General features: G+C 40.8%; 1 protein-coding gene across 2 annotated transcripts in view; it reads left to right on the forward strand.

Annotated features, from left to right (window-relative positions):
- Positions 1-2,584: 2,584 nt before the first annotated feature.
- Positions 2,585-21,949, forward strand: part of BTAF1 (B-TFIID TATA-box binding protein associated factor 1) — a 109,547-nt gene continuing 90,182 nt past the window's right edge. The window contains exons 1-2 of one of the 2 annotated variants that reach the window (XM_035025040.1): positions 2,585-2,891; positions 17,720-17,843. In XM_035025040.1, the coding sequence (XP_034880931.1) occupies positions 2,878-2,891; positions 17,720-17,843 (138 nt within the window). In that variant the 5' untranslated portion in view covers positions 2,585-2,877. The remainder of the gene's footprint in view (positions 2,892-17,719; positions 17,844-21,949) is intronic. The other variant, XM_035025048.1, reaches the window with a different exon arrangement.

The following is a 21,949-nucleotide window of genomic DNA, read 5'->3' on the forward strand; positions in this document are numbered from 1 at the left end:
AAATCTAAATCTAAATCTAAATCTAAATCTAAATCTAAATCTAAATCTAAAAAAACTCTAGATTCAGAAAACCACCTGGCAGGGATTTCAAATATGTGTTGTGGACCAGTATGATGATCATCACCATTTTACAGATGAGACATAGAAGTTAAGTCACTCACTCAAGGTGACATAGTTAACAAAAAGAAAAATCAGTGTAGTTAATAATAATTTTGCATGCTTATTGTGGCAGTCACTTGGTTAAATGCATTTTATTCATTATCTCATTTAATACTCACTGCCACCGTAGGAGGTCCTAATTCCCATTTCATGGGTGAAGGAACTGGAGCTTAGAAAGGTCATACAACTCCCTTGGACACATAGCTGTTAAGTGTGGTGAGGAAGGATTTAAAAACAAGACCGTCTGACATTAATATATTCGATTATTACACTATCCCTTACAAACCGATGATACTAGCCATTTCCTCTCTTCTAAATGTCATTTCAAACTATATACCTACTTACCTTTGGACATTAAAGAGTAAGATTTTTAACATATATATATCAGATAATTTTAGTCACACGTTAAAACTCTCCTATGACTTTCTACTGCATCTGAGTAAAATCCAAATTCCTTACAATGGCCCCTTTCTATCTCCTAGTTCATCTCCCCACACAGCCGACTTTCCTTAGGCTTTTACACTAGGTGTATCCTCTACCTGGAAGTCTCCCCAGATCTTCACACAGCTGGCTCCCTCTTGTCATTCAGGCCTCAGGTTTTTCCCTAATTACCAAGTCTAGAGTCTCTAATCACCTTATTTATCCCATCATTCTGCTTTACATGGAATATAAACATGACATTTTCTTGTTTATCTGTTTACCCTTTTTCCTTTCATTAGGATGTAAGTTCACCAAAGTGAACACCCTGTCTGTTTTGGTTTCTTTTGAAGCTCCAATCTCTGGTAGAGTTCAGCAAGTGGTAGGTACTTAATTTTGGCTGAATGAATGAATGTAGTAACGTGCTTTTTAGTTTCAGTGGTGGGAAATACATTGAGAAGGTGGGTGTGAGAAGACTGTGAAATGTGAAGATACTTGAACATCAGCTTAATCGGATTTTGCCTAACAGTACAAACAGTGCCTGACACAGAGCAGGTGCCAAATAAATATTTGTTGAATGAATGAACAACAGTAAATATTACTAACTTGGATCGTGGGCAAATTACTTAAACTTTCTGAGCTTAGTTTCCTCACCTCTAAATTAAAGATTAATGGGTGCCTGGCTGGCTCAGTTGGTAGGGCATGTGACTCTTGAATAATAAAATAAAATCCCCCCCCCAAAATAGATTGAAAGTTAAAACTCACTTTACAGGGTTGGCCTAGGAATTATAGGAGATAACGCATGCCAAATGCCTACCACATAGCAGGCACTTAAGTTCGTTTCTTTTCCCTTACATTTATATACTACTTTATGGTTTATAAAGCTCTTGTAAGCTTTCCTAGATACATGACCTCATTTTATTTCCATAACCTTCTATGGCACTTCTCACTAGCTTCATTTTATAGATGAAAAGCAGACTCAGGGGTTGAGACAGACTCTTCAGGTAATGAGAAGCCAGTGGACAAATTTTATATGCAGAGTGACATGATAAAAGCAGTGGTTTTGTGTGTGTGTGTGTTTTTAAAGATTTTATTTATTTATTTGTTGGAGAGAGAGAGCCCAAGCAGGGGGAGCGCCGACAGAGGGAGAGGGAGAAGCAGGCTCTCAGCTGAGGAGGGAGCCCGATGTGGGTGGGGCTCAATCCCAGGACCCTGGGATCTTGACCCCAGCGGAAGGCAGCCGCTTCACCGACTGAGCCACCCAGACGCCCCCAAAGCAGTGTTTTTTAATACTGATCTCTTAGTGGTCTCTAAGATGGACTTGACTGAAGCTGGAAAAATAATACCTTAGCCACTATCATAAAAATCAAGTTTAAGGTGGTAAGGACTTGCACTAAGTGACAGAAGAATGTTTAAAAGCCTAATGAATTAAGCGACTCAATAGCCAGATAAGCCAAAGAAAAAAGGGGGGGTGGCTGGGAATTTTCACATGGGGTTGAGAAAAATCATGTATCTATAACATAGAGTACTCAGAAAACAAACTTGGTTTGGCAAAATGTTTGGCAGAAAGCCTTCCCTACGATAGCTATGCAGACCTTCTGGCGATTATGGCAAACACTGGAGCCCCTGCCCTAAGCGCCACTGCAGATCTTTCTTGCTTTCACCCCTCCCACTGGCATCGCCACCTCGAGTAGAGCACCTAAGTTCTCCAGGATCCTGTTTTCTCTAGCAGTCTGGTTGGATGAGGATCAAGGCAATAAGGAATTAAAAACTAAGTTTTTGAACTTCCAGAACCTTGGCTAAATCGCCTTTTTTCCATCTCTAGGAAATAAGTGTACCCTTATTCATCTCTCCTGCCTCGTTAACGACAACGAGCCACAGACATTTTCTTTCAAGCGCCAGCCGCCGAGCAGAAACTACTCCTACGCGTTCGCCTCACTCGCGCAGCGGAGGCCCTGGCGGTGAGCTGACGTCACTTCCGGCGCGCTGACGCTCAGTCCAGCGTGCCGACGCCTGCGTCAGCAAAGAGCGGGGCTGGGGGCCCCCGGTTTGAAGTCGTGCGGGTCGGAGGACTGCCGCCTCCGTCGCCGCCTCAGACCCCTGCTCCCCGGACGCGGCGGGGACGAATTCGGGCAGGCGGCGGGGCAGATGCTCAAGGGCCCGCGGCGGGACGCCCCGCGACGCACCGGCCGCTCCCCTCTGACCGCGGCCTGGGCCTTCGCCGCTCTGCTCTCTGGAAACTAGCGCCTCAGCGGTGCGGCGCGTAGCTCGCGGGGAGCCCCGAACCGCCGGCGCCCGGCCATGGCGGTCTCCAGGTGAGTACTGCTCCTGAAGAGAGGACGGGAAGGTGGCCGAGGCGAGGCACGGTCTCCTCTCGGTGCCCACCGTCCTAGAAAGGAGCCGTTCCCATTGTCACTGGGCTCGGGCGCCTTCTTCCACCGACTTCGGAGTTCGCCTCTCGGTCTGTGAGGGTTTGGGCTCGAGTTACTCCTCGTAAATCCGTTCAAAAATGTCTTTTTCTTGTGCCCTGTGCCACGTTAGAACTAGTTTTTCTCTTTCCTCACCATGCTTCTCTTTGGTTTCTCTTCCCCCTTTCAGTTCTAGAGCCTGTTACCTCTCTTAGTGTTCCTAAGGCTGATCCCTAATCTCCATTTCATGGGAAAACTTGGTAGTAACTGTCGAGGTTTGGGAGATTTGAATTACTATTATCCGAGTGAACTTCTAATTATGTTAGAAATTATTTATGGCTTTAGGGATATGTTCTTTCCTGAGGACTTTTTTCTTAGAGTATAATTCTTTTGTTTAGCAGTAAACATTCAGTCGTCCGCGCTGTAATCTTTGGCAAGTTCTTGTATTAGCACCGTCTTTCTTAACTAAGGCGTGAAAGATACCACAAATCTTAAATTACTTTATTTTTTTTAAAAAGATAATATTTATTTATTTGACAGAGACACAGCGAGAGAGGGAACACAAGCAGGGGGAGTGGGAGAGGGAGAAGCAGGCTTCCCGCGGAGCAGGGAGCCCGATGTGGGGCTCGATCCCAGGACCCTGGGACCATGACCTGAGCCGAAGGCAGACGCTTAACGACCGAGCCACCCAGGCGCCCCTTAAATTACTTTAAAGTGTTGCCTATCAACAGGAACGTCTAGGAAAACTGTAGAAAAGCCAACAAGACGTATAGCTATGGGAGGAAGGTCCCTTCCTCCAATGTGGTTAAGAATGGTGGGAAAACTTTGTTAGAGGTTTGATTTTGGAAATGTAGGTAGGGAATAGTCCCTCTGATAGCAATCAGGAATCACCAGGTTCACTAGAGTTGATGAGGTAAGTTTTCATGAGAACTGGGTCTGTCACAGACTAAAGGAAGCAATGATACTTCAGAAAACAAATAGTTTTCATTCATTTTTCACAATTGAACGCACTTCTTGACGTGGTAGGTGCTCAAGCTGTGTCTGTTTTGCAAGCCAAAAGGATAGCCCATCCCTCACAGACTCCCTAGATAACTGATGAAATAGTGTGTGGGAGAAGTCCATGGGAGTTGGTTTAAGGGGGTTGCTAGGTACCTGTAGTATGGAGCATCTCATTTTTATTTCATACATTAATTGAATCCAGTGTGAGGAAAGTCTTATTTTGTGATACATAAAATTGCCTTGAGAGAATAAAGTGGTAATTTAACTTTTTGCAAGTAACTGAAAGGTGTATCTTCTAATTTGTTACCTCCTGTATAAATATACATGTATGTTATAAATACATTGATACAGCAACTTAATATGAGATTTATTTATTAGATGATACAGTGTTTAAGAGAATGAGTAGCTCCTGGGGCGCCTGGCTGGCTCAGTTGGTGGAGCCTGCGGCTCTTGATCTAGGGGTCGTGGGTTCAAGCCCCATGTTGGGTGGAGAGTTTACTTAATAAAAAATTTTTTAAAAATTAGCTCATGAAATTCCTCTTAGAGCAGACTGTTTTCACAGTATTGGGTATAGTTTATTATAGAGACAAAATGAGAGTATTTAAAGAGAAACTAATCTGCTTGGCCTATGCTAATCTATTTACAGAAGTTTAGGGCTTGTAAGTTTCTGAATGAATGAGTGGGTTTTGAAAGCTACTGCCTTTTGTTCGTGACATTGGATTTCAAAGGGTAGTGCTCTTTTTTATGTAGATTATTTCTTTGACAAAATTCTGTTAAATTCTTCAAAAAAAAAAAAAAGCCTGTCATGGTTTTATGTAAAAGCTACTCCTGTGTATATTTTGGTGATATGATGGTTCAAGAAAGACACTTTTTGAGATACCTTATGTGTTTTGAGGATACTGTCAGTTCTTGCTTTTTTGATTAGAAGATTCATTTTGAATAGCAAACTTTAATTTCAAGCTGGTCTTCTCCATACACTAAGCATGTTTCTTTACGAACTGAATTTCCTTTCTTGTTGGTGTATACTTGTAGAATACAGACTCATTTGAATATTTTATGCAGAATAAGTAGAAAATAGCTTAAGATATAAAAATCATATTTGCCAGAATCAAATCTAAAATACTTTTTTGCACTGTAATATTTTTAGGACCTTGTAAATATTAACAACAGAAGGGAAATGGTTAGTTGGTTCCATCATTCCCTCAATTGCCAGGTTTGGGAATCTGGGAATAATAAATGATTTTTTCCTCTCTCCTCTTCCCCCCATCCAACCAGTTACCAAATCCAGTCCTGTTAGTCTATTTTTCTAATCTTTCTCTGGCCAGTCTTCTTTCTTTCCATACCAGTTACCACAATCCTGCTCCATACCACCATCATCTCTGATCCAAGACACCTGCAACAGCAGCCACTTGCTCTTCCTGCCTCCCATGGCGTCTCTAATTCTTCAGCCATATTTTGCTAATATGCAAATTTTAATGTCTTTTTTTGCTTAAAACCTTTAGGTGTTTTCTTTTACCTTAGCCTAACGTCCAAATTCCTTAACAGACTTAATCTTACTAGGTTCTCTGTGATCTAGTTCCTGCTTCACCTTTTTAGCTTCACCTTGTGTCAGGTTCTCTGCATCTCTCTCTCTCCCTTTCATTTTGAATCTGTGTTCTCACCTCACATTCTTTATGTCTGGAACATTTCTTTCTTGCCCTCCCACCCCCTTCCCCAAGTCTGGCTAACCTTAGTTTTTAGTCCATCCTTAGTTTTAGAGTCTAAGCTTAAATGTCACTTTGGGGAGCTTTCTCTGGTTTTACTTCATCTGAGTTATTTGCACCAATATGTACTTCTGTCAATCATTACATATTTTGTAATTGTTTAATTGTTCTCCTCCCTGCTTGGATTTACATACACTCTGGAGAGAAGGGAGTATGTCTGATCTTTCTCTTTCCAGGAGAGTGCTTGGCTCTTAGTAGGTGCTCTACACATTTTTTTAAACGAATGAGTGATTTTCTTTCCTGTTTTAATAGCTGTCATGAGGGGCGCCTGGGTGGCTCAGTCGTTAAGCGTCTGCCTTCGGCTCAGGTCATGATCTCAGGGTCCTGGGATCGAGCCCCGCATCGGGCTCCCTGCTCCGCGGGAAGCCTGCTTCTCCCTCTCCCCCCTGCTTGTGTTCCCTCCCTCGCTGTCTCTCTCTCTCTCAAATAATAGCTGTCATGATTTTACCATAGTTTATGTATGTAGTAGAATATTTCCAGTGTTTTTCAGTGAGTCCTTATAGTTCAGCTATAGTTTTTCCCTAAGAAGACAAACTTTCACTATACCTTTGAATATTAGCCAGGGTTATAATTTTAAAAACACAATGTTATCAAAACTATTTTTTTTTAAGATTTTATTTATTTGCGAGAGAGACAATGAGAGAGAGACAGAGAGCATGAGAGGGAGGAGGGTCAGAGGGAGAGGCAGACTCCCTGCTGAGCAGGGAGCTTGATGCGGGACTCGATCCCGGGACTCCAGGATCATGACCTGAGCTGAAGGCAGTCGCTTAACCAACTGAGCCACCCAGGCGCCCTATCAAAACTATTTTTAAAAGCGTATTGAATTCTGTGATAGTGTGGCCTTTTATAATGCAAATTGGTTATGATACAGCTTTGCACTCGGTGTGATCAAATTTTTAGACCCTGCTTATAGTTTTATAAAGGTCTAGTTTTATACTTTGAATTGTAAGAATGTGGCAAAATTATCAAATACATAGTCAACTCTTGATTTGTGGGAGAGTTGAATCTTGGAAACAAACAAACTTTGAAACTCTAAAATTGCAAATATAGCATTTGAAGTTCTCTGTAAAATGCAGTGAAGTATTCCTGAAAAATGTATGACTCTTTCAGACCCTTAATAAGAGACAAGTATACAAATGTAGGAGTCGAGAACAATGTTGCCCTTAAGATGTGAATGCTGGAAGGTCAGCTAAGCTCAGTCACTAGCCACTTGCTCCCACAAAACCAAATTAATATATATTACGGCTTTCAGTGTTGCTTGCAAACAATTGTAATAATAACTGTTAAATCTTTGAATACTGCTGTTTTGCTTTGGAGCCTTTCTCCAGTATCATTTATCACTTGGTTGGGGTTGGGCCATCGACAGTAAAGGCAGCCTTAGAGGAATTGTTAAGATATGTTTATTACAGAAGATGGTAAATTGAGTACCGTGGCTTACTACAGGTTTTTGTGTGTTTTTTTGTTTGTTTTTGTTTGCTTGTTTGTTTTTTAAAGATTTTATTTTATTTATTTGAGAGAGAGAGAGAACATGAGGGAGTAGGGTCAGAGGGAGAAGCAGACTCCCCGCTGAGCAGGGAGCCCGATGCGGGACTGGATCCCAGGACTCCGGGATCATGACCTGAGCCAAAGGCAGTCGCTTAACCAACTGAGCCACCCAGGCGCCCTGTGTTGTTGGGTTTTTTTAAGGTTGTTTTTCATACCTTTGCCAGATTATGCCGTAATTGGTTGAGGTGACTATTGTATATTGGTTAGCTAATAGGAAGATAGTTTTCCCTTGATCATATAAATTTAAAAATACAATTTAGAAAATTTTTCTTCAGTGATCTAAGCTATAAAGGTCATGTCTAAAAATGTCTAGACAATAGTTATGATATGACTGCATTATTAGAAACTTTCTCAGGCCTCTGACATTTTTGCATTTGAAAATAATGCAGTGTTCAGAAAGCTTTCTGGAAAAAAAGGGAACACACCCTCTTATGAAAGAAACAAATTGCTACATTTGATCAGAACTTTGCTTAGTTTTGTTAATTCTCTCTGTATTGCTGATACTTCAGAGAAACATTGTTTCAACAGTCCTGTTCTACCAAATACAAGGAAGTTTCTTGATGTGGGGGAGGTTCCAGTGGATCCTTCCTACTGACAGGGAAAATGCTAAAATGATCTTGATGATCTCTAGGACAGCACAGGTTTTTTGTGTTTGTTAGGCCTGTTCCTCCATTACTGCTAATTTCAATCTGTTATAGGATTGACAGAAAGAACTATTGTAGATAATAATATGTCAAATATTTTATACTTTAAAAAAGTTAGGGACAAAAAAGCCAGGAAAGGCAGAAGAGGTATATAGAAGCTTTTACATTTCAGTCTGTATGGTAAATGCCTCCCTGTTCTTTGGTTTATTCCTCAGAGTTTTGTTGTTTTGTTTTTAAATTGTGATAAAATACACATGACATAAAATTCACCATTTTAACCATTTTAAAGTGCACAATTTTGTATGAACTTTTAAAGTAACAGATACTTCTTCTGAAGAACCTAGATTTTATCTTTAAGATAAAGTCATGCAAAAGGCTATAGCTTGATGGGTGGGTCAAGAGTAGAGGTTAGAAGAAAATGTCCTAAAGGAAATAACTGGTTGTACTATTTCAGCATTCGTTTAATGAGTATTTACAGAATGCTTTCTATGTTCTAGGTACTAGAGGTACAACAGAGAACAAAAATAGAGTCCCCATTTAAAAAAAATTTTTTTTAAAGATTTTATTTGTTTCTCAGAGAGAGAGTGTGAGTGGAAGCATGGTGGGGGGAGGGAGAAGCAGACTTCCTGCTGAGCAGGGAGCCCAGTGCTGGGCTTGATACCAGGGTCCTGGGATCATGACCAGAGCCGAAGGCAGACGCTTAACCTACTGAGCCACCCAGGTGCCCCTAGAATCCCTATTTTAAGGAGTTATGTTCTAGTGTGGTAGTGAGGAAATGCAGTTTAGTCTAGCGTGCACCTGGCCTTGCACCTGGCTTTGGTGTGGTTTCACATCTTTATGTTGATTCTCAGTGTACTGTGTGGTGTCTTAAAGTAATCTTCCTTGTTTAAAGAATATAACATTAGCATAGTTTCAAATTACCCACGATATGAACTAGAAGGTATACATTTAAAAACATCAGTCTAGGGGCACCTGGGTGGCTCGGTCGTTAAGCGTCTGCCTTCGGCTCAGGTCATGGTCCCAGGGTCCTGGGATCGAGCCCCACATTGGGCTCCCTGCTCCGCGGGAAGCCTGCTTCTCCCTCTCCTACTCCCCTTGCTTTTGTTCCCTCTCTCGCTATGTCTCTGTCAAATAAATAAATAAAATCTTAAAAAACAAAAACATTGGTCTAGAGAATTTCTTGGAAGTTGTTTCTTTTGACCATAACTTTCTTGCCTAATAATATGTGAGACTTAATACAGTGTTTATATTAAATATTTAATTTATCTTCTTATTCCCTAAGTCACACAGAAAAGTAAAAAAATTCAAATAGTTTGTTTTAAATTTTACTGCACTTTTAAATTAAAAAAAAAAAAACGTATAACAAAATAGACAAACTTGACTGATAATTCTCTTAGTTAAGATTACAAAGCTTTCCTTGTGAGGTATTCTGCTAGTTGACCTTATACTATTTTTCTTCTCTTTTTTTAAAGATTTTATTTATTTATTTGACACAGAGAGACAGAGAGGGAACACAAGCAGGGGGAGTGGGAGAGGGAGAAGCAGGCTTCCCGCTGAGCAGGGAGCCCGACATGGGGCTCCATCCCAGGACCCTGGGATCATGACCTGAGCTGAAGGCAGATGTTTAACGACTGAGCCACCCAGGCGCCCGACCTTATACTATTTTTCAAAGAGATTTTTAAATTTATTCTGAGAATATGGAGGTCGGACGTAGATTGAAGAAGTTATATATATATATATATATATATATATATATATATTTTAAAGTAATCTCTGCCCCCCAACGTAGACTTAAACTCACAATGGTGAGATCAAGAGTTGCATGTTCTACCGACTGAGCCAGCCAGGCACCCCTATACCTTTTTTTTTTTTTTTTTAATTTTCAACTGGTTTAGGAGTGGAAATGCAACATATACTTGTTTATTAACAATGAAGTAGTAACATAGGACATAGTTCAAAATGCCTATGATTTCTGTCTGTATCTTTTTATATCTTTACTTCATGAATTATCATAATGCAAACAGCTGAAGAGAAGAGGGGTTAGATTGCAGCTGCCAGCATAACCTCTACAAACTTCCACGTACTCTTTCCTTTTTCTAGTCAGTCTTTAGAGCAATTGCCTGAAGTCACAGGTTGGTAAACAAAACATGAATCATGTCTTATATAATTCTCTCTGAATTAAAATCAGAATTGAAAATGGGCCAGATTTCTTATCAGTAAATTCATAACCAGTAGGTATTATCAAATATAATTGCCTTATATTTTATTTAAATTATTCTTCCAGTCTTTGGTACCTTTCATACAGCTTGACATCTGTTACCTCTTTCTCCTCCATCTGTCTATCTTTCAAAAAATGAAGAATGGCATTTTTTTCCTACTAGCAGTTCTGCAAGAGAAGTTTTAGCCAAAAGAGGTATTGTGGTAAGTACTGTGTTTCCTCAGTTAGCCCTTCTTTTAACTTCCTTTCTCTTCTGACCACCTAGCTTCTGTCACACCCTCCCTCACTGAGGCCCCTATCCGCCCTCCAACATAATACTGACCCTGTCTCAATGCCCTTTAGAAACCTTTCCCCCACCAGTTCACTGTACCAGCCTTTTCCATTGTGTCCTGGCCCTGATGCTTACCCTGCTTGCCTCATAGCTGGCTACCATGGGGTAACAGGTCAGACTGCCCTCTTGTCAGATCCTGGTCTGCTCATCCCTTTGTTCTTCCTTTTGTGTGGTGTTTATTCTGCTGTTCTGGATAGAGGAAGGGAGAACTCCAAAAAAAAAACACAACAACAACAAAGTATTCTTGTATCCCCATTCCTCTATTCAGAGAGGTAAGTTTGGCTACCACCAAGGTGGAAGATGTAAGGATAATTAGGCCTGGATTAGGTGAGAGAGTGAGCTGATCTGTTACCACCAGGACAGTTGGCTGCTGGAGAAACAGATGTTACATGACATGGCATTGGGATAAAGGCTTTGCATAAAAGAGAGGCAAGAGGAACTGTGTGGCTTTGAGACAGGATCAGCATTAGGTTAGAGAGAAGTCAAAGGTCTTTGGCCAGGAGTGTGGTTCTAATGAAGCTGGGTAGCAGGAGACTAAAGGAAAGTTTAGAAAGGGTGGAGATTTTTGAAGGAATACAGTGCCTACTTCATGGTCTCTTTCTCAGTTTGCTATTTGGAGCAGGTATAACTTGATGTTCAGAATGCTAAAATACTGCTGGGCTGATTTTATCACTTACTGAAACATTACCTTAACATCAGTTCTGTTTTTTTGTTTTGTTCTGTTTTTTTAGATTTATTTGAGAGAGAGAGAGAGTGGGAGGAGGGGCAGAGGGAGAGAGAATCACAAGCAGACTCCCTGCTGAGTGTGGGAGCCTGATGCAGGGCCTGATCTCATAACCCTGAGATCATGACCTGAGCCAGACGCTTAACCGACTGAACCACCAGTTCTGTTATTTTTATAACTTGTTTTTACATAATATAGCTATTGCAGATTAAGGGTGTTTCTCAAAGGAAGAAAAAAAATTCTAATATAGCTCACTTTTTTTTAGCACACATTCTTTACTTAAAAATGATACTTAAACTTGGCCCCAAGAAACTTGCACTTTTCTTTATAATTTTAATTATAGTAAATACCAACTAAAGAATTATTTGAATACTGAGCAAAGACATTGCAGAGACACTGTGCAAAGTATTGTGACAGACAGAAAGAATCATTGAAGGAGGTGAAGCCTCATGAGCATAAGACATCTTGTGACAGATTAGTGTAAGAGAAGCCACAAAACAGCATAACAAATACCAAAATGGTTATTCAAGATGAGAATTCATGTGCATTTCAGAAGAGGAATTCCTCTCTGTCATTCAGCAGTCTGAGATGGTTTCAAGAGGGTAAAGGACTTTAAATCCTGATGGATGGGAGCTAGCTGAAAAATTGAGCCAAGAAAAGACATTCCAAGTGGAGAATGGTATAGAAGATGGTATGGAAGAAATTGTGAAAATCAAAAAGGTCCATGTTTGGGAGGTACTTTTTCGTTTTTTATTACTATCTGATAGGTAATGATGAGCCATTGACAGTTTTAGAGTGAGGTAATAATTTGATCAAAAGATGCTTTAGGAAGTAAATCTGGCAATAAGATCATGTTACCTTGAAGTTAGGCTCACCGGGCAGTTGAAAGTGTGACTCCCAGATGGACTAGATTTGGGGATGATTTGTGGTTTAAACAAATAACAATATAGTTTCCTCAGGGTGAGGAGCCAAGGATTGATTATGGGAGAATGTACGTATTAAGGGTTAGAGATACCAGAGGAAGAATTGAGAATTCAGATAAGAACTGGGTAATATAATGAGAAAACTTAGGAAGAAAAGTATCTTAAAAATGGGGTACTTGCTGATATCAGATGTCATAGAAGAGTCAATAAAATTGGATTTAACCAAAAAAAAAATTGGATTTGGAGTTTACAGGTTCATTGGTGACCATCAGGTGTGCCATTCAGTAGAAGAGAAGAATTGAAACTTGACTGATAAGGATTAAATTGTGTATAGTGAGGAAATAAAAGAAGTGATTTTAAACACTTGTTCATGATGCTTGGCAGTAAAAAAGAAAAAGTATGCTGGAAGATGAAAGTCAAGCAGTTTATTTCCTCTTTAGAGACAGACCTCTGCATATTTGAAGGTAGAAGGGAATGGCTTAATAAGGCAGTGATTTAAGGTATTAGAGAAAGGATAATTGAATGAAGATAGAAGGGGATGGTATCAAGGAAACAGTGGGACAATATCTAAGCCTTGAAGAGGAGTGAGGATAGTCTTTCCATTTGAAATAGAGAGGATGAGTGTAAAGAGCAATCTTTAGAGGTAGTGAGGAGAGAACTTGAGATAATTTGTGTTCCAAAGCCTAGAGATCTACTCAGTAAAGTAAATAGTCCATTCCTTTTTTTTTTTTTTTTTGCTTGAGGAAAGTGGAAATGATTGGGGAGAACTTTGGAAACTGTCCATTTTCTTTTAACTTCTTACACACAGATTTATAAACAGGTTAGTATTGTCACTTCCTGATAGTGTTCGTTTTGCAGCCAGCTTTGCTTTCAATCAAAAAAGCAGAATCTGGGGCGCCTGGGTGGCTCAGATGGTTAAGCGTCTGCCTTCAGCTCAGGTCATGATCCCAGGGTCCTGGGATCGAGTCCCTCATCGGGCTCTCTGCTCCTTGGGAGCCTGCTTCTCCCTCTGCCTCTCTCTCTCTCTCTCTCTGTCTCTCATGAATAAAAAAAAAAAAAAAAAAAGCAGAATCTGGGACACTGGGTGGCTCAGTTGGTTAAGCGTCTGCCTTCGGCTCAGGTCATGATCCCAGGATCCTTGGATTGAGTCCCACTCGGGGACTTCTGAGGGCTTCTCCCTCTGCCTGCCACTCCCCCCGCACGCACTCTCTCTCTTACACACACAAATAAATAAATAAAATCTTAAAAAAAAAAAAAAAGCAGAATCTCTGTTATGGAAAAAGAATTATGTAGTATTTGAAATCTTTCCAGAGGTGCAGTCTAAGGAACTTGGCATCAGATAAGTCAAAGATATGACAAATGTTATGTTACGTAAGGAAAAAAAAATGAAAAAAGAAAAAACTCACAATGATGCAAAACTGTAAAATATGCCTGAATTACCTAGTTTTACCCTCCAGAGTAAGAGGTTAAGTGAAGTTAAGTAAACTTCCCTAAGTCCTCCAACATGTGACAGAAGTAGGACCTTTAAGAGTCTCCTAACTTCAGTCTAGTGTGTTTTCCATTTTGCCCCAGTTTTCTATAGGAAAGTCCTAAATCTGTGTGAACTGTACACATATAAGAGAGCCCAATATTGTGAGGGTTTTTTTGTTTGTTTGTTTTTTTAAAGAGCAGGAGAGGAAAGGAGAGAGAGGTCGGACGGGGCAGAGGGAGAGGGAAAGAGAGAATTCCAAGCAGGCTCCACACCCAGCGTGGAGCGAGATGCAGGGCTGGATCTCACAACCTGGAGATCATGACCTGAGCCGAAATCAAGAGTCACCACCCAGGTGCCCCAAGAGCCTGATACTGTTATAAAGAATACATGCAGCAGGTCCACTTAGAGTAGCATAAATTTGACCTAAGACTAACCATTTCTTTTTAATAAAACTTACTTAATTTTTGATAATTTTGCCTGTCGTATAATATGTAAGATTTTTTTTTAAAGATTTTATTTATTTTAGAGAGAGTACAAGCAGGGGGGAGGGGCAGAGGGAGAGGGAGATGCAGACTCCCCGCTGAGCAGGGAGCCCGAAGCGGGGCTCGATCCCAGGATCCTGAGATCATGACCTGAGCCGAAGGCAGATGCTTAACCAACTGAGCCACCCAGGCGCCCCGGAAGATTTTTTTTTTTTTAAAGTAGGCTCCATGTCCACTGTGGGGCTTGTCTCATGACCCTGAGATCAAGAGTCGCCTGCACTACCAACTGAGCCAGCCAGACACCCATAATATAGAATATTTAAAATGAATTTTTTGGGGCGCCTGGGTGGCTCAGTCGTTAAGCATCTGCTTTTGGCTCAGGTCATGATCCCAGGGTCCTGGGATCGAGCCCCGCATCGGGCTCCCTGCTTGGCGGCAAGCCTGCTTCTCCCTTTCCCACTGCCCCTGCTTGTGTTCCCTCTCTTGCTGTACCTCTCTCTGTCAAATAAATAAATAAAATCTTTAAAAAAAAATGAATTTTTGTCTTGATAATTACAGAAAGTTGTTCATAGATGATTGAAAATTTTTTTAAAGCCTTTTTAAATTTTTTATTTCTTAAAGATTTTATTTATTTGTCAGAGGGAGAGAGCACAAGCAGGGGGAGTAGCAGGCAGAGGGAGAAGCAGGCTCCCCGCTGAGCAAGGAGTCCAATGTGGGACTTGATCCCAGAACCCTGGGATCATGACCTGAGCTGAAGGCAGATGCTTAACCTACTGAGCCATCCAGGCATCCCAGATGTTTGAAATTTCTTTTTGCAAATTTCATGGACAAAATCATACGGTCATGGCAATGTGCAGATGTTTGTTGTGGAGGTTCAGAGATGATTCTCATGAACTTTAACATCACAACTCGATTTAAAGATGAAAATAATTCAAGGGGCATTCTGAGAATTATGTATGGGATGGGTGAGGGAAATCATTTTATGGGAAAGGGATTTGTGTCGGACTTAGTCTTAGAACTTTTAAATAACACCAGCTGTCAAAAAAATGTTTTCTCCCTTCCTTTTCTTTAACTATCTGAGTCCCTGTTCACCAAATCCTGTAGCAAAACCCGATGAATGAATGGGTAAAGGCAAGTATTTAGATAGCGTTGAATTAATAAGGAGAAATATTGTGTTAGCAGGTGGAATGTGTCTGTGTTTAGTGTATATATAAAGTAAATTAATTTTCGCATGTCTTATAAAAATTAATTTCTTTGTAATCATTCTGTGTGCCATTCAGTATATTGGAAGCAGAAACTGTGTTGTATTACTCTGCTTTATGCCACTGGCTTTTTTATTACCTCACATATTTTTCTTGAAATTTGTCCTTCCTACATACCCTTAACTATAAATTTGAACCTTACCTCTTAGTGTTTTGTTCTGAAGCAGTTAAAAACTTTTCATAGTACTCTTAGCATTCTTGAATGAAAAAGATCTATTTTAGTTCTATTTCTTACTACTTACAATGATTTTGTGCTTATTAGTGACTGGCTAGTTTGATAAATACTACCAGAAAAAGAAAAGAACGATCCTGCCCATTTCCTCTGCCTCTTAAAGGTTTATCTTTTCTTCGAAAAGGCTTTCAGAGCTTTGTTGTGTAATTTTTTAGCTCTCAGTGATAGAAAAATAATTCCAGAAGTAAAATATGAGCTTCATTGGGACCTTATTTTCTGTTCCTCATTAGATGAAATTTGAAAATATATTCATTAAATCTCCCCTTGTATAGGATTGGGCAGTCAATATAACTTTGCCCCTTGTCATCCTCCATCTTTTTAAAAAATGTTTTTACAGATTTATTTATTTTAGAGAGAGAGCGTGCGAATGCATGTGTGCAAGTGGTGGGGAGGGGCAGTGAGAGAGGAGAAGCAGACTCCCAACTGAGTGTGGAACCGGCCTCGGGCTCCATCTCACCACCCTGAGATTATGACCTGAGCCGGAAACCAAGAGTTGGATGCTCAATCGACTAACCCACCCAGGTGCCCCATCCTCCATCTTTTTTAAAAGTACCCATTTATTTCATATATGAAGTATGAAGCTGCCTTCTTTTCATTACCTGTGGCATTCACTTTGCCTTATTGAGCCTGATTAGTAGTGTGATAGGAAAGCTAAACCTATATTATGATATGTGGATAGTTGGTGGTAGTTACTTGTGACTTTGCCTTTCTAAAACCTTAGGATTTTCCTGTATTCCAAAATGACAGTAACACACTGTTCCACTTCTTACCTATTCCAGGTATAAGGCATTGTGATATTATTCCAAGCTTTATTCATTGGATACATGGCAGAATTGGAATTTGAACTGTGGTGTTGTGGCTCTAGAATTGATGCCATTATGCTGTATGCCTTTGGAAACATTTTACTCAGAGATCTTATTTATTGCCATATTTATCACTTCTATACAAATGACCCCATATACCTATATACCTTTAGTCTCAACTCTTCCTGAACTTCAGAGCTCTATTCCAGCTATCCGTTTTGGTCTCTCCTAGCTATCCTGTCCCCACCACTGGTAAACTTACCATCTTTTCCCATCATATTTTCTCTACTAGTTCTTCCCATTTTAAAAAATGACATCTTCATTTTCTAAGATTCAGAGTCTGAGAGTCCTTTAATTTTCTTGACATTTCATTATTGCACCATGTATGTTTATCCTCTGCAGCCTCTCTCCCAACTTCTTTTTTTTTAATTAAAAAAAATTTTTTTTAAAGAAGATTTTACTTATTTAGGGCGCCTGGGTGGTTCAGTTGTTGAGCGTCTGCCTTCGGCTCAGGTCATGATCTCAGGATCCTGGGATGGAGTCCCACATTGGGCTCCCTGCTCAGCTGGAAGCTTGCTTCTCCCTCTCCTGCTCCCCCTGCTTGTGTTCCCTCTCTCGCTGTGTCTCTGTCAAATAAATAAAAAAAATCTTTAAAAAAAGAATAAGATTTTACTTATTTATTTGAGAGAGAGAGAGCACACAAGCCTAGGAAGGAGCAGAGGGAGAAGCCGACTCCCCACTGAGCAGGGAGCCCAATGCCAGGCTCTATCCTAGGACCCCGAGATCCTGACCTGAGCCAAAGGCAGCTGCTTAACTAACTGAACCACCCAGGCGCCCCTCTCCCAACTTCTTTATAGGCTTCTCGCCATGATGGTAGTTTAGTTCTGCACTTTTAGCCTAAAACTCTCTAAAAGTTTTCTTCCATTACACTTCATGCTTCACACTGCTGCCAGATTAATCTTCCTAAAATAGTGCTCCAGTTCCACCAGGACCTTTGTGGTCGACCTATTAAGGTCCATCTCATACACCATTTATTTTATGAAGCCTTTTCAGTATTACACAGTTGGGGATATATAGTATTTGCTCCCTCTGTTCCCACTCTTCAGAGCACTTTGTATTTCTTTTCTGACACAATGTTATTGTATCCTGTATTCTAATTATTTGTGTACTTGCCTTCCTACTTACCCTACCCCCAATTGCAAGTTCCTTAAGAGTAGAGATTCTCCTGTAGCCCTAGAATAGGTCTTCGTTCATAAATGCTCAATACATTTATTGACTTAAACTTACACCAATGAGGAAACACGTTTCAGAATAATCATTATATTTTTGTTATTTTAGGCTTGACCGTCTTTTTATCTTACTGGATACGGGCACTACTCCAGTTACAAGAAAAGCTGCTGCACAGCAACTTGGAGAAGTGGTAAAGCTTCATCCCCATGAACTAAATAATCTTTTATCTAAAGTAAGAACTCTTTTTTTCTTTTAGTATAACGCAGTTGTAGAAATTTGTGGATAGGAATATAACAATAGAAATTCTTATTTTTATTTAGTGGCAGTTTGTGGTCTTCAAATTCCATTAAATATCTTACTATTTCTCCAGATATTTTTTTAAATTTGGTCTTTCTTTTTTGTCACAAGATTTAAAATATTTTGGGTTTTTTTGCATCAAGTTTAATTGTCTAAGTGATTTGACAATATACAACCTTTTGCCTGTGGCACAAATTTGAATCTGACCCAATTTGGTAATGAACTACGTTGTTAATCTAGTTTGTTAGTGGTCTGACTTGTTCTTAACGGCTAGTAATTATATCTAGTTGGCAGTCTTCAAATGGATTGAGTACTCATGGGAAATGATTGAAATATATGAGAAGCTAGTTATCATTACATTTTAAGTTATCACCTGTTTGAAAGTGGAGGCTTTCTGCTTTGGTGGATCAGTGTTTTTCATAATACCAGCCCATATTCTTACCCTAAGCAATGGCTGTATTTTTACTGAACTCTGGCTTGTAGAAGTGTGCCTGATGATGGTAAGCAACACATTCCATGTGTTTAATAATTCTCTGGCATGCAGGGGCGCCTGGGTGGCTCAGTCAGTTGAGCATCCACCTCTTGGTTTCAGCCCAGGTCGTGATCTCATGGGTCGTGGGATCGAGCCTCATGTGGCTCTCTGCCCTTACCCCCAATCCTCCCTCCTTGCGTGCATGCACATGTTCTCTCTCTCTCTCTCTCTCTAAAATAAATCTTAAAAAAAATTTTTTCTGGCATACAAAGTAAAACCTGGAATGCTTTGTGTGTTGGGGGGCTCAGGTGGGAATAGAGGATAGGGTTGGGGAGCAATATCGAAATCCCAAGACCCCTCTCTTCCTCCTGGCTGGCATTCCTTCCTTCCTTCCTCCCTTCCTTCCTTCTTTCCTTTTAAAGATTTTATTTACTTATTTGAGAGAGAGAGCATATGAGCAAGGGATAAGAGGGAGAGGGAGAAGCAAACTCCCCACTGAGCAGGCAGGTAGCCCGATGTGGGGCTTGATGCCAGGACCCCAGGATCACAACCTGAGCCAAAGGCAGATACTTAACTGACTGAGCCACCCAGGCGCCCCTTACCCCCTCCTTTGATTCTCATTTGTCCCTTCTTGATTCATATGAGTAGGAGTTCTTTTTTTTTTTTTTTTTTTAAATTATTTATTTATTTGCGAGAGAGAATGAGAGACAGAGAGCACGAGAGGGAGGAGGGTCAGAGGGAGAAGCAGACTCCCCGCCGAGCAGGGAGCCCGATGCGGGACTCGATCCCGGGACTCCAGGATCATGACCTGAGCCGAAGGCAGTCGCTTAACCGACTGAGCCACCCAGGCGCCCCCATATGAGTAGGAGTTCTAAGGCCTTGTGAATATACAAATCTGTATGATATGGTTCCCACCATGAGGGCTGACAGTAACTGTCTTTTCCAATATATTTACCATTTAGATATTATCAGGATTTTCTAACCAATACGTAGAGGAAGAGACAGTGATTTGATATCCACAGGCTCCATGTTCTCAGAATGGAGAAGGATGCATATTAGACACTATTCTCAATATGTAAGGTAGAGGGATAGAGATGCATACTCATTTCTTTTGACCCCAGAGGAAAAGATGGGGGACTGAATGAGCAGAAACTGGAGACTGGGAGCAAAACTAATTTGTGCTGAACTGAGAAAAGGTTTCCGGCCTTCTGAGTTCTGTTCTGCTTAACTTAGATCCTGGCATATTGGCTGTCATCAAATAATTCCAAAAGAGGCAAAGTTTGTTTTTCATACCTTCTCACCTCTTAACCTCTTTTCTCTCCCCTCAGTGTTTTCCTGTTGCCTTTTGGTTTTTTTTTAAACTGCTTATTGTACAATTCAGTTGTTTTATTTTACATTTTTAAAGATTTTTTTTTTTAAGATTTTATTTATTTATTTGACAGAGAGAGACACAGCAAGAGAGGGAGCACAAGCAGGGGGAATGGGAGAGGGGAAGCAGGCTTCCTGTGGAGCAGGGAGCCCGATGTGGGGTTTGATCCCAGTACCCTGGGATCATGACCTAAGCTGAAGGCAGACACTTAATGACTGAGCCACCCAGACGCTCCTTAAAGATATTTTTTTTTTTAAGATTTTATTTTCAGGTAATCTCTGCACCCAGTATAGGGCTTGAATTTACAACCCCAAGACTCAGAGTCACATGCTCCACCCACTGAGCCAGCCAGGTGCCCCTCAGTGATTTTTTTTTTATTTTTAAATTTTAAAATATTTATTTATTTGACAGAGAGAGAGAGGTAGCGAGAGCAGGAACACAAGCAGGGGGAGTGGGAGAGGGAGAAGCCGGCTTCCCGCAGAGCAAGGAGCCTGATGCAGGGCTCGATCCCAGGACCCTGGGATCACAACCTGAGCCGAAGGCAGATGCTTAATGACTGAGCCACCCAGGCGCCCCGCCCCTCAGTGATTTTAGATATGTGCAATCATCACCACAACCTAATTTTAAAGCATTTTTATTTCCCCAAAAAGAAACCTCATGCCCATTAGCAGTCACTCTCCATCACTCTCCCTCCCATACCTAGTCCTAGGCAACCCCAATCTACTTTCTGCCTATAGATTTGCCTATTGTGAAAATTTTATATTAATGTGACTGGTTTCTTTCACTTAAAATAATATTTTTAAGGTTCTTTCATATTGAAGCTTGTCTCATTACTTCATTCCTTTTTATTACCAAATATTCCATTGTATGGATGTGATCTGAATATATTATGTGGATATACCACATCTTATCTGTTCATCAGTTGGTGGACATTTGGGTTGTTTCCACTTTTTGGCCTTTGATGAATAATGCTGCTGTGAAAATTCATGTACAAGTTTTTGTGTGGGGTGTATGTTTTCATTTCTCTTGGGTTTATACCTGTGGATAGAATTGCTGGATCATATAGTAACTATGTTTAACTTTATGAGGAACTGCCAGGCTGTTTTCCAAACTCGCTCCATTGTTTTACATTCCTAACAGTAGTGTATGAGAGAGCTGATTTTTTTTTACATCCTTGCCAATGCTTGTTATTAACTGACTTTGATTATTTCCATACTAGTGAGTGTTAAGTGATATGTCATTGTAGTTTTGACTTGCATTTTCCTGGTGACTAGTGATGTTGAGCATCTTTTCATGTGTTTATTGACCCTTGGTGTATCTTTTTTGGAGAACTGTCTCTTCAGATCCTTTACCCATTTCTTCTTTTTTGGAGGGGGGACGACAGAGGGAGAGGGATGGAGAATCTTAAGCAGGCTCCATGCCCAATGTGGAGCCCAGTGTGGGGCTTGATCTCATAACCCTGAGATCATGACCTGAACTGAAATCAAGAGTCAGATGCTTGACCGAGTAAGTCACCCAGGCGCCTCTAGATCCTTTGCCCATTTTTTTTTTTAAGATTTTATTTATTTATTTGAGAGAGAGAATGAGATAGAGAGAGAGAGAGAGCATGAGAGAGGGGAGGGTCAGAGAGAGAAGCAGACTCCCTGCTGAGCAGGGAGCCCGATGTGGGACTCGATCCCGGGACTCCAGGATCATGACCTGAGCCGAAGGCAGTCGCTTAACCAACTGAGCCACCCAGGCGCCCTCCTTTGCCCATTTTTTTTTTTTTTTTTTTTTTTTTAAGCATGGGTTATTTATTTATTTATTTGACAGAGAGATAGAGAGCACAAGTAGGCAGAGAGGCAGGCAGAGAGAGAGGGAGAAACAGACTCTCCACCGAGCAGGGAGCCCGACGCGGGGCTCGATCCCAGGACCCTGGGATCATGACCCGAGCCGAAGGCAGCCGCTTAACCGACTGAGCCACCCAGGCGCCCCCTTTGCCCATTTTTAAGTGGGGTATTTGTTCTTTTAATATTGAGTTGTAATAGTTCTCTATATATTTTGGATACAAGCTTCTTACAAGGTATTTCATTTGCAAATATGTTCTTCCAGTCTGTGGTTGTCTTTTCACTTTCCTGATGGTATCCTTTGAAGCATAAAAGTTATTAATTTTGGGGCGCCTGGGTGGCTCAGTCGTTAAGCGTCTGCCTTCGGCTCAGGT

The sequence above is a fragment of the Mirounga leonina genome, unplaced genomic scaffold, assembly GCF_011800145.1.
Source record: "Mirounga leonina isolate KUSES-001 unplaced genomic scaffold, KU_Mleo_1.0 Mir_114, whole genome shotgun sequence".
Lineage (NCBI taxonomy): Eukaryota > Metazoa > Chordata > Mammalia > Carnivora > Phocidae > Mirounga > Mirounga leonina.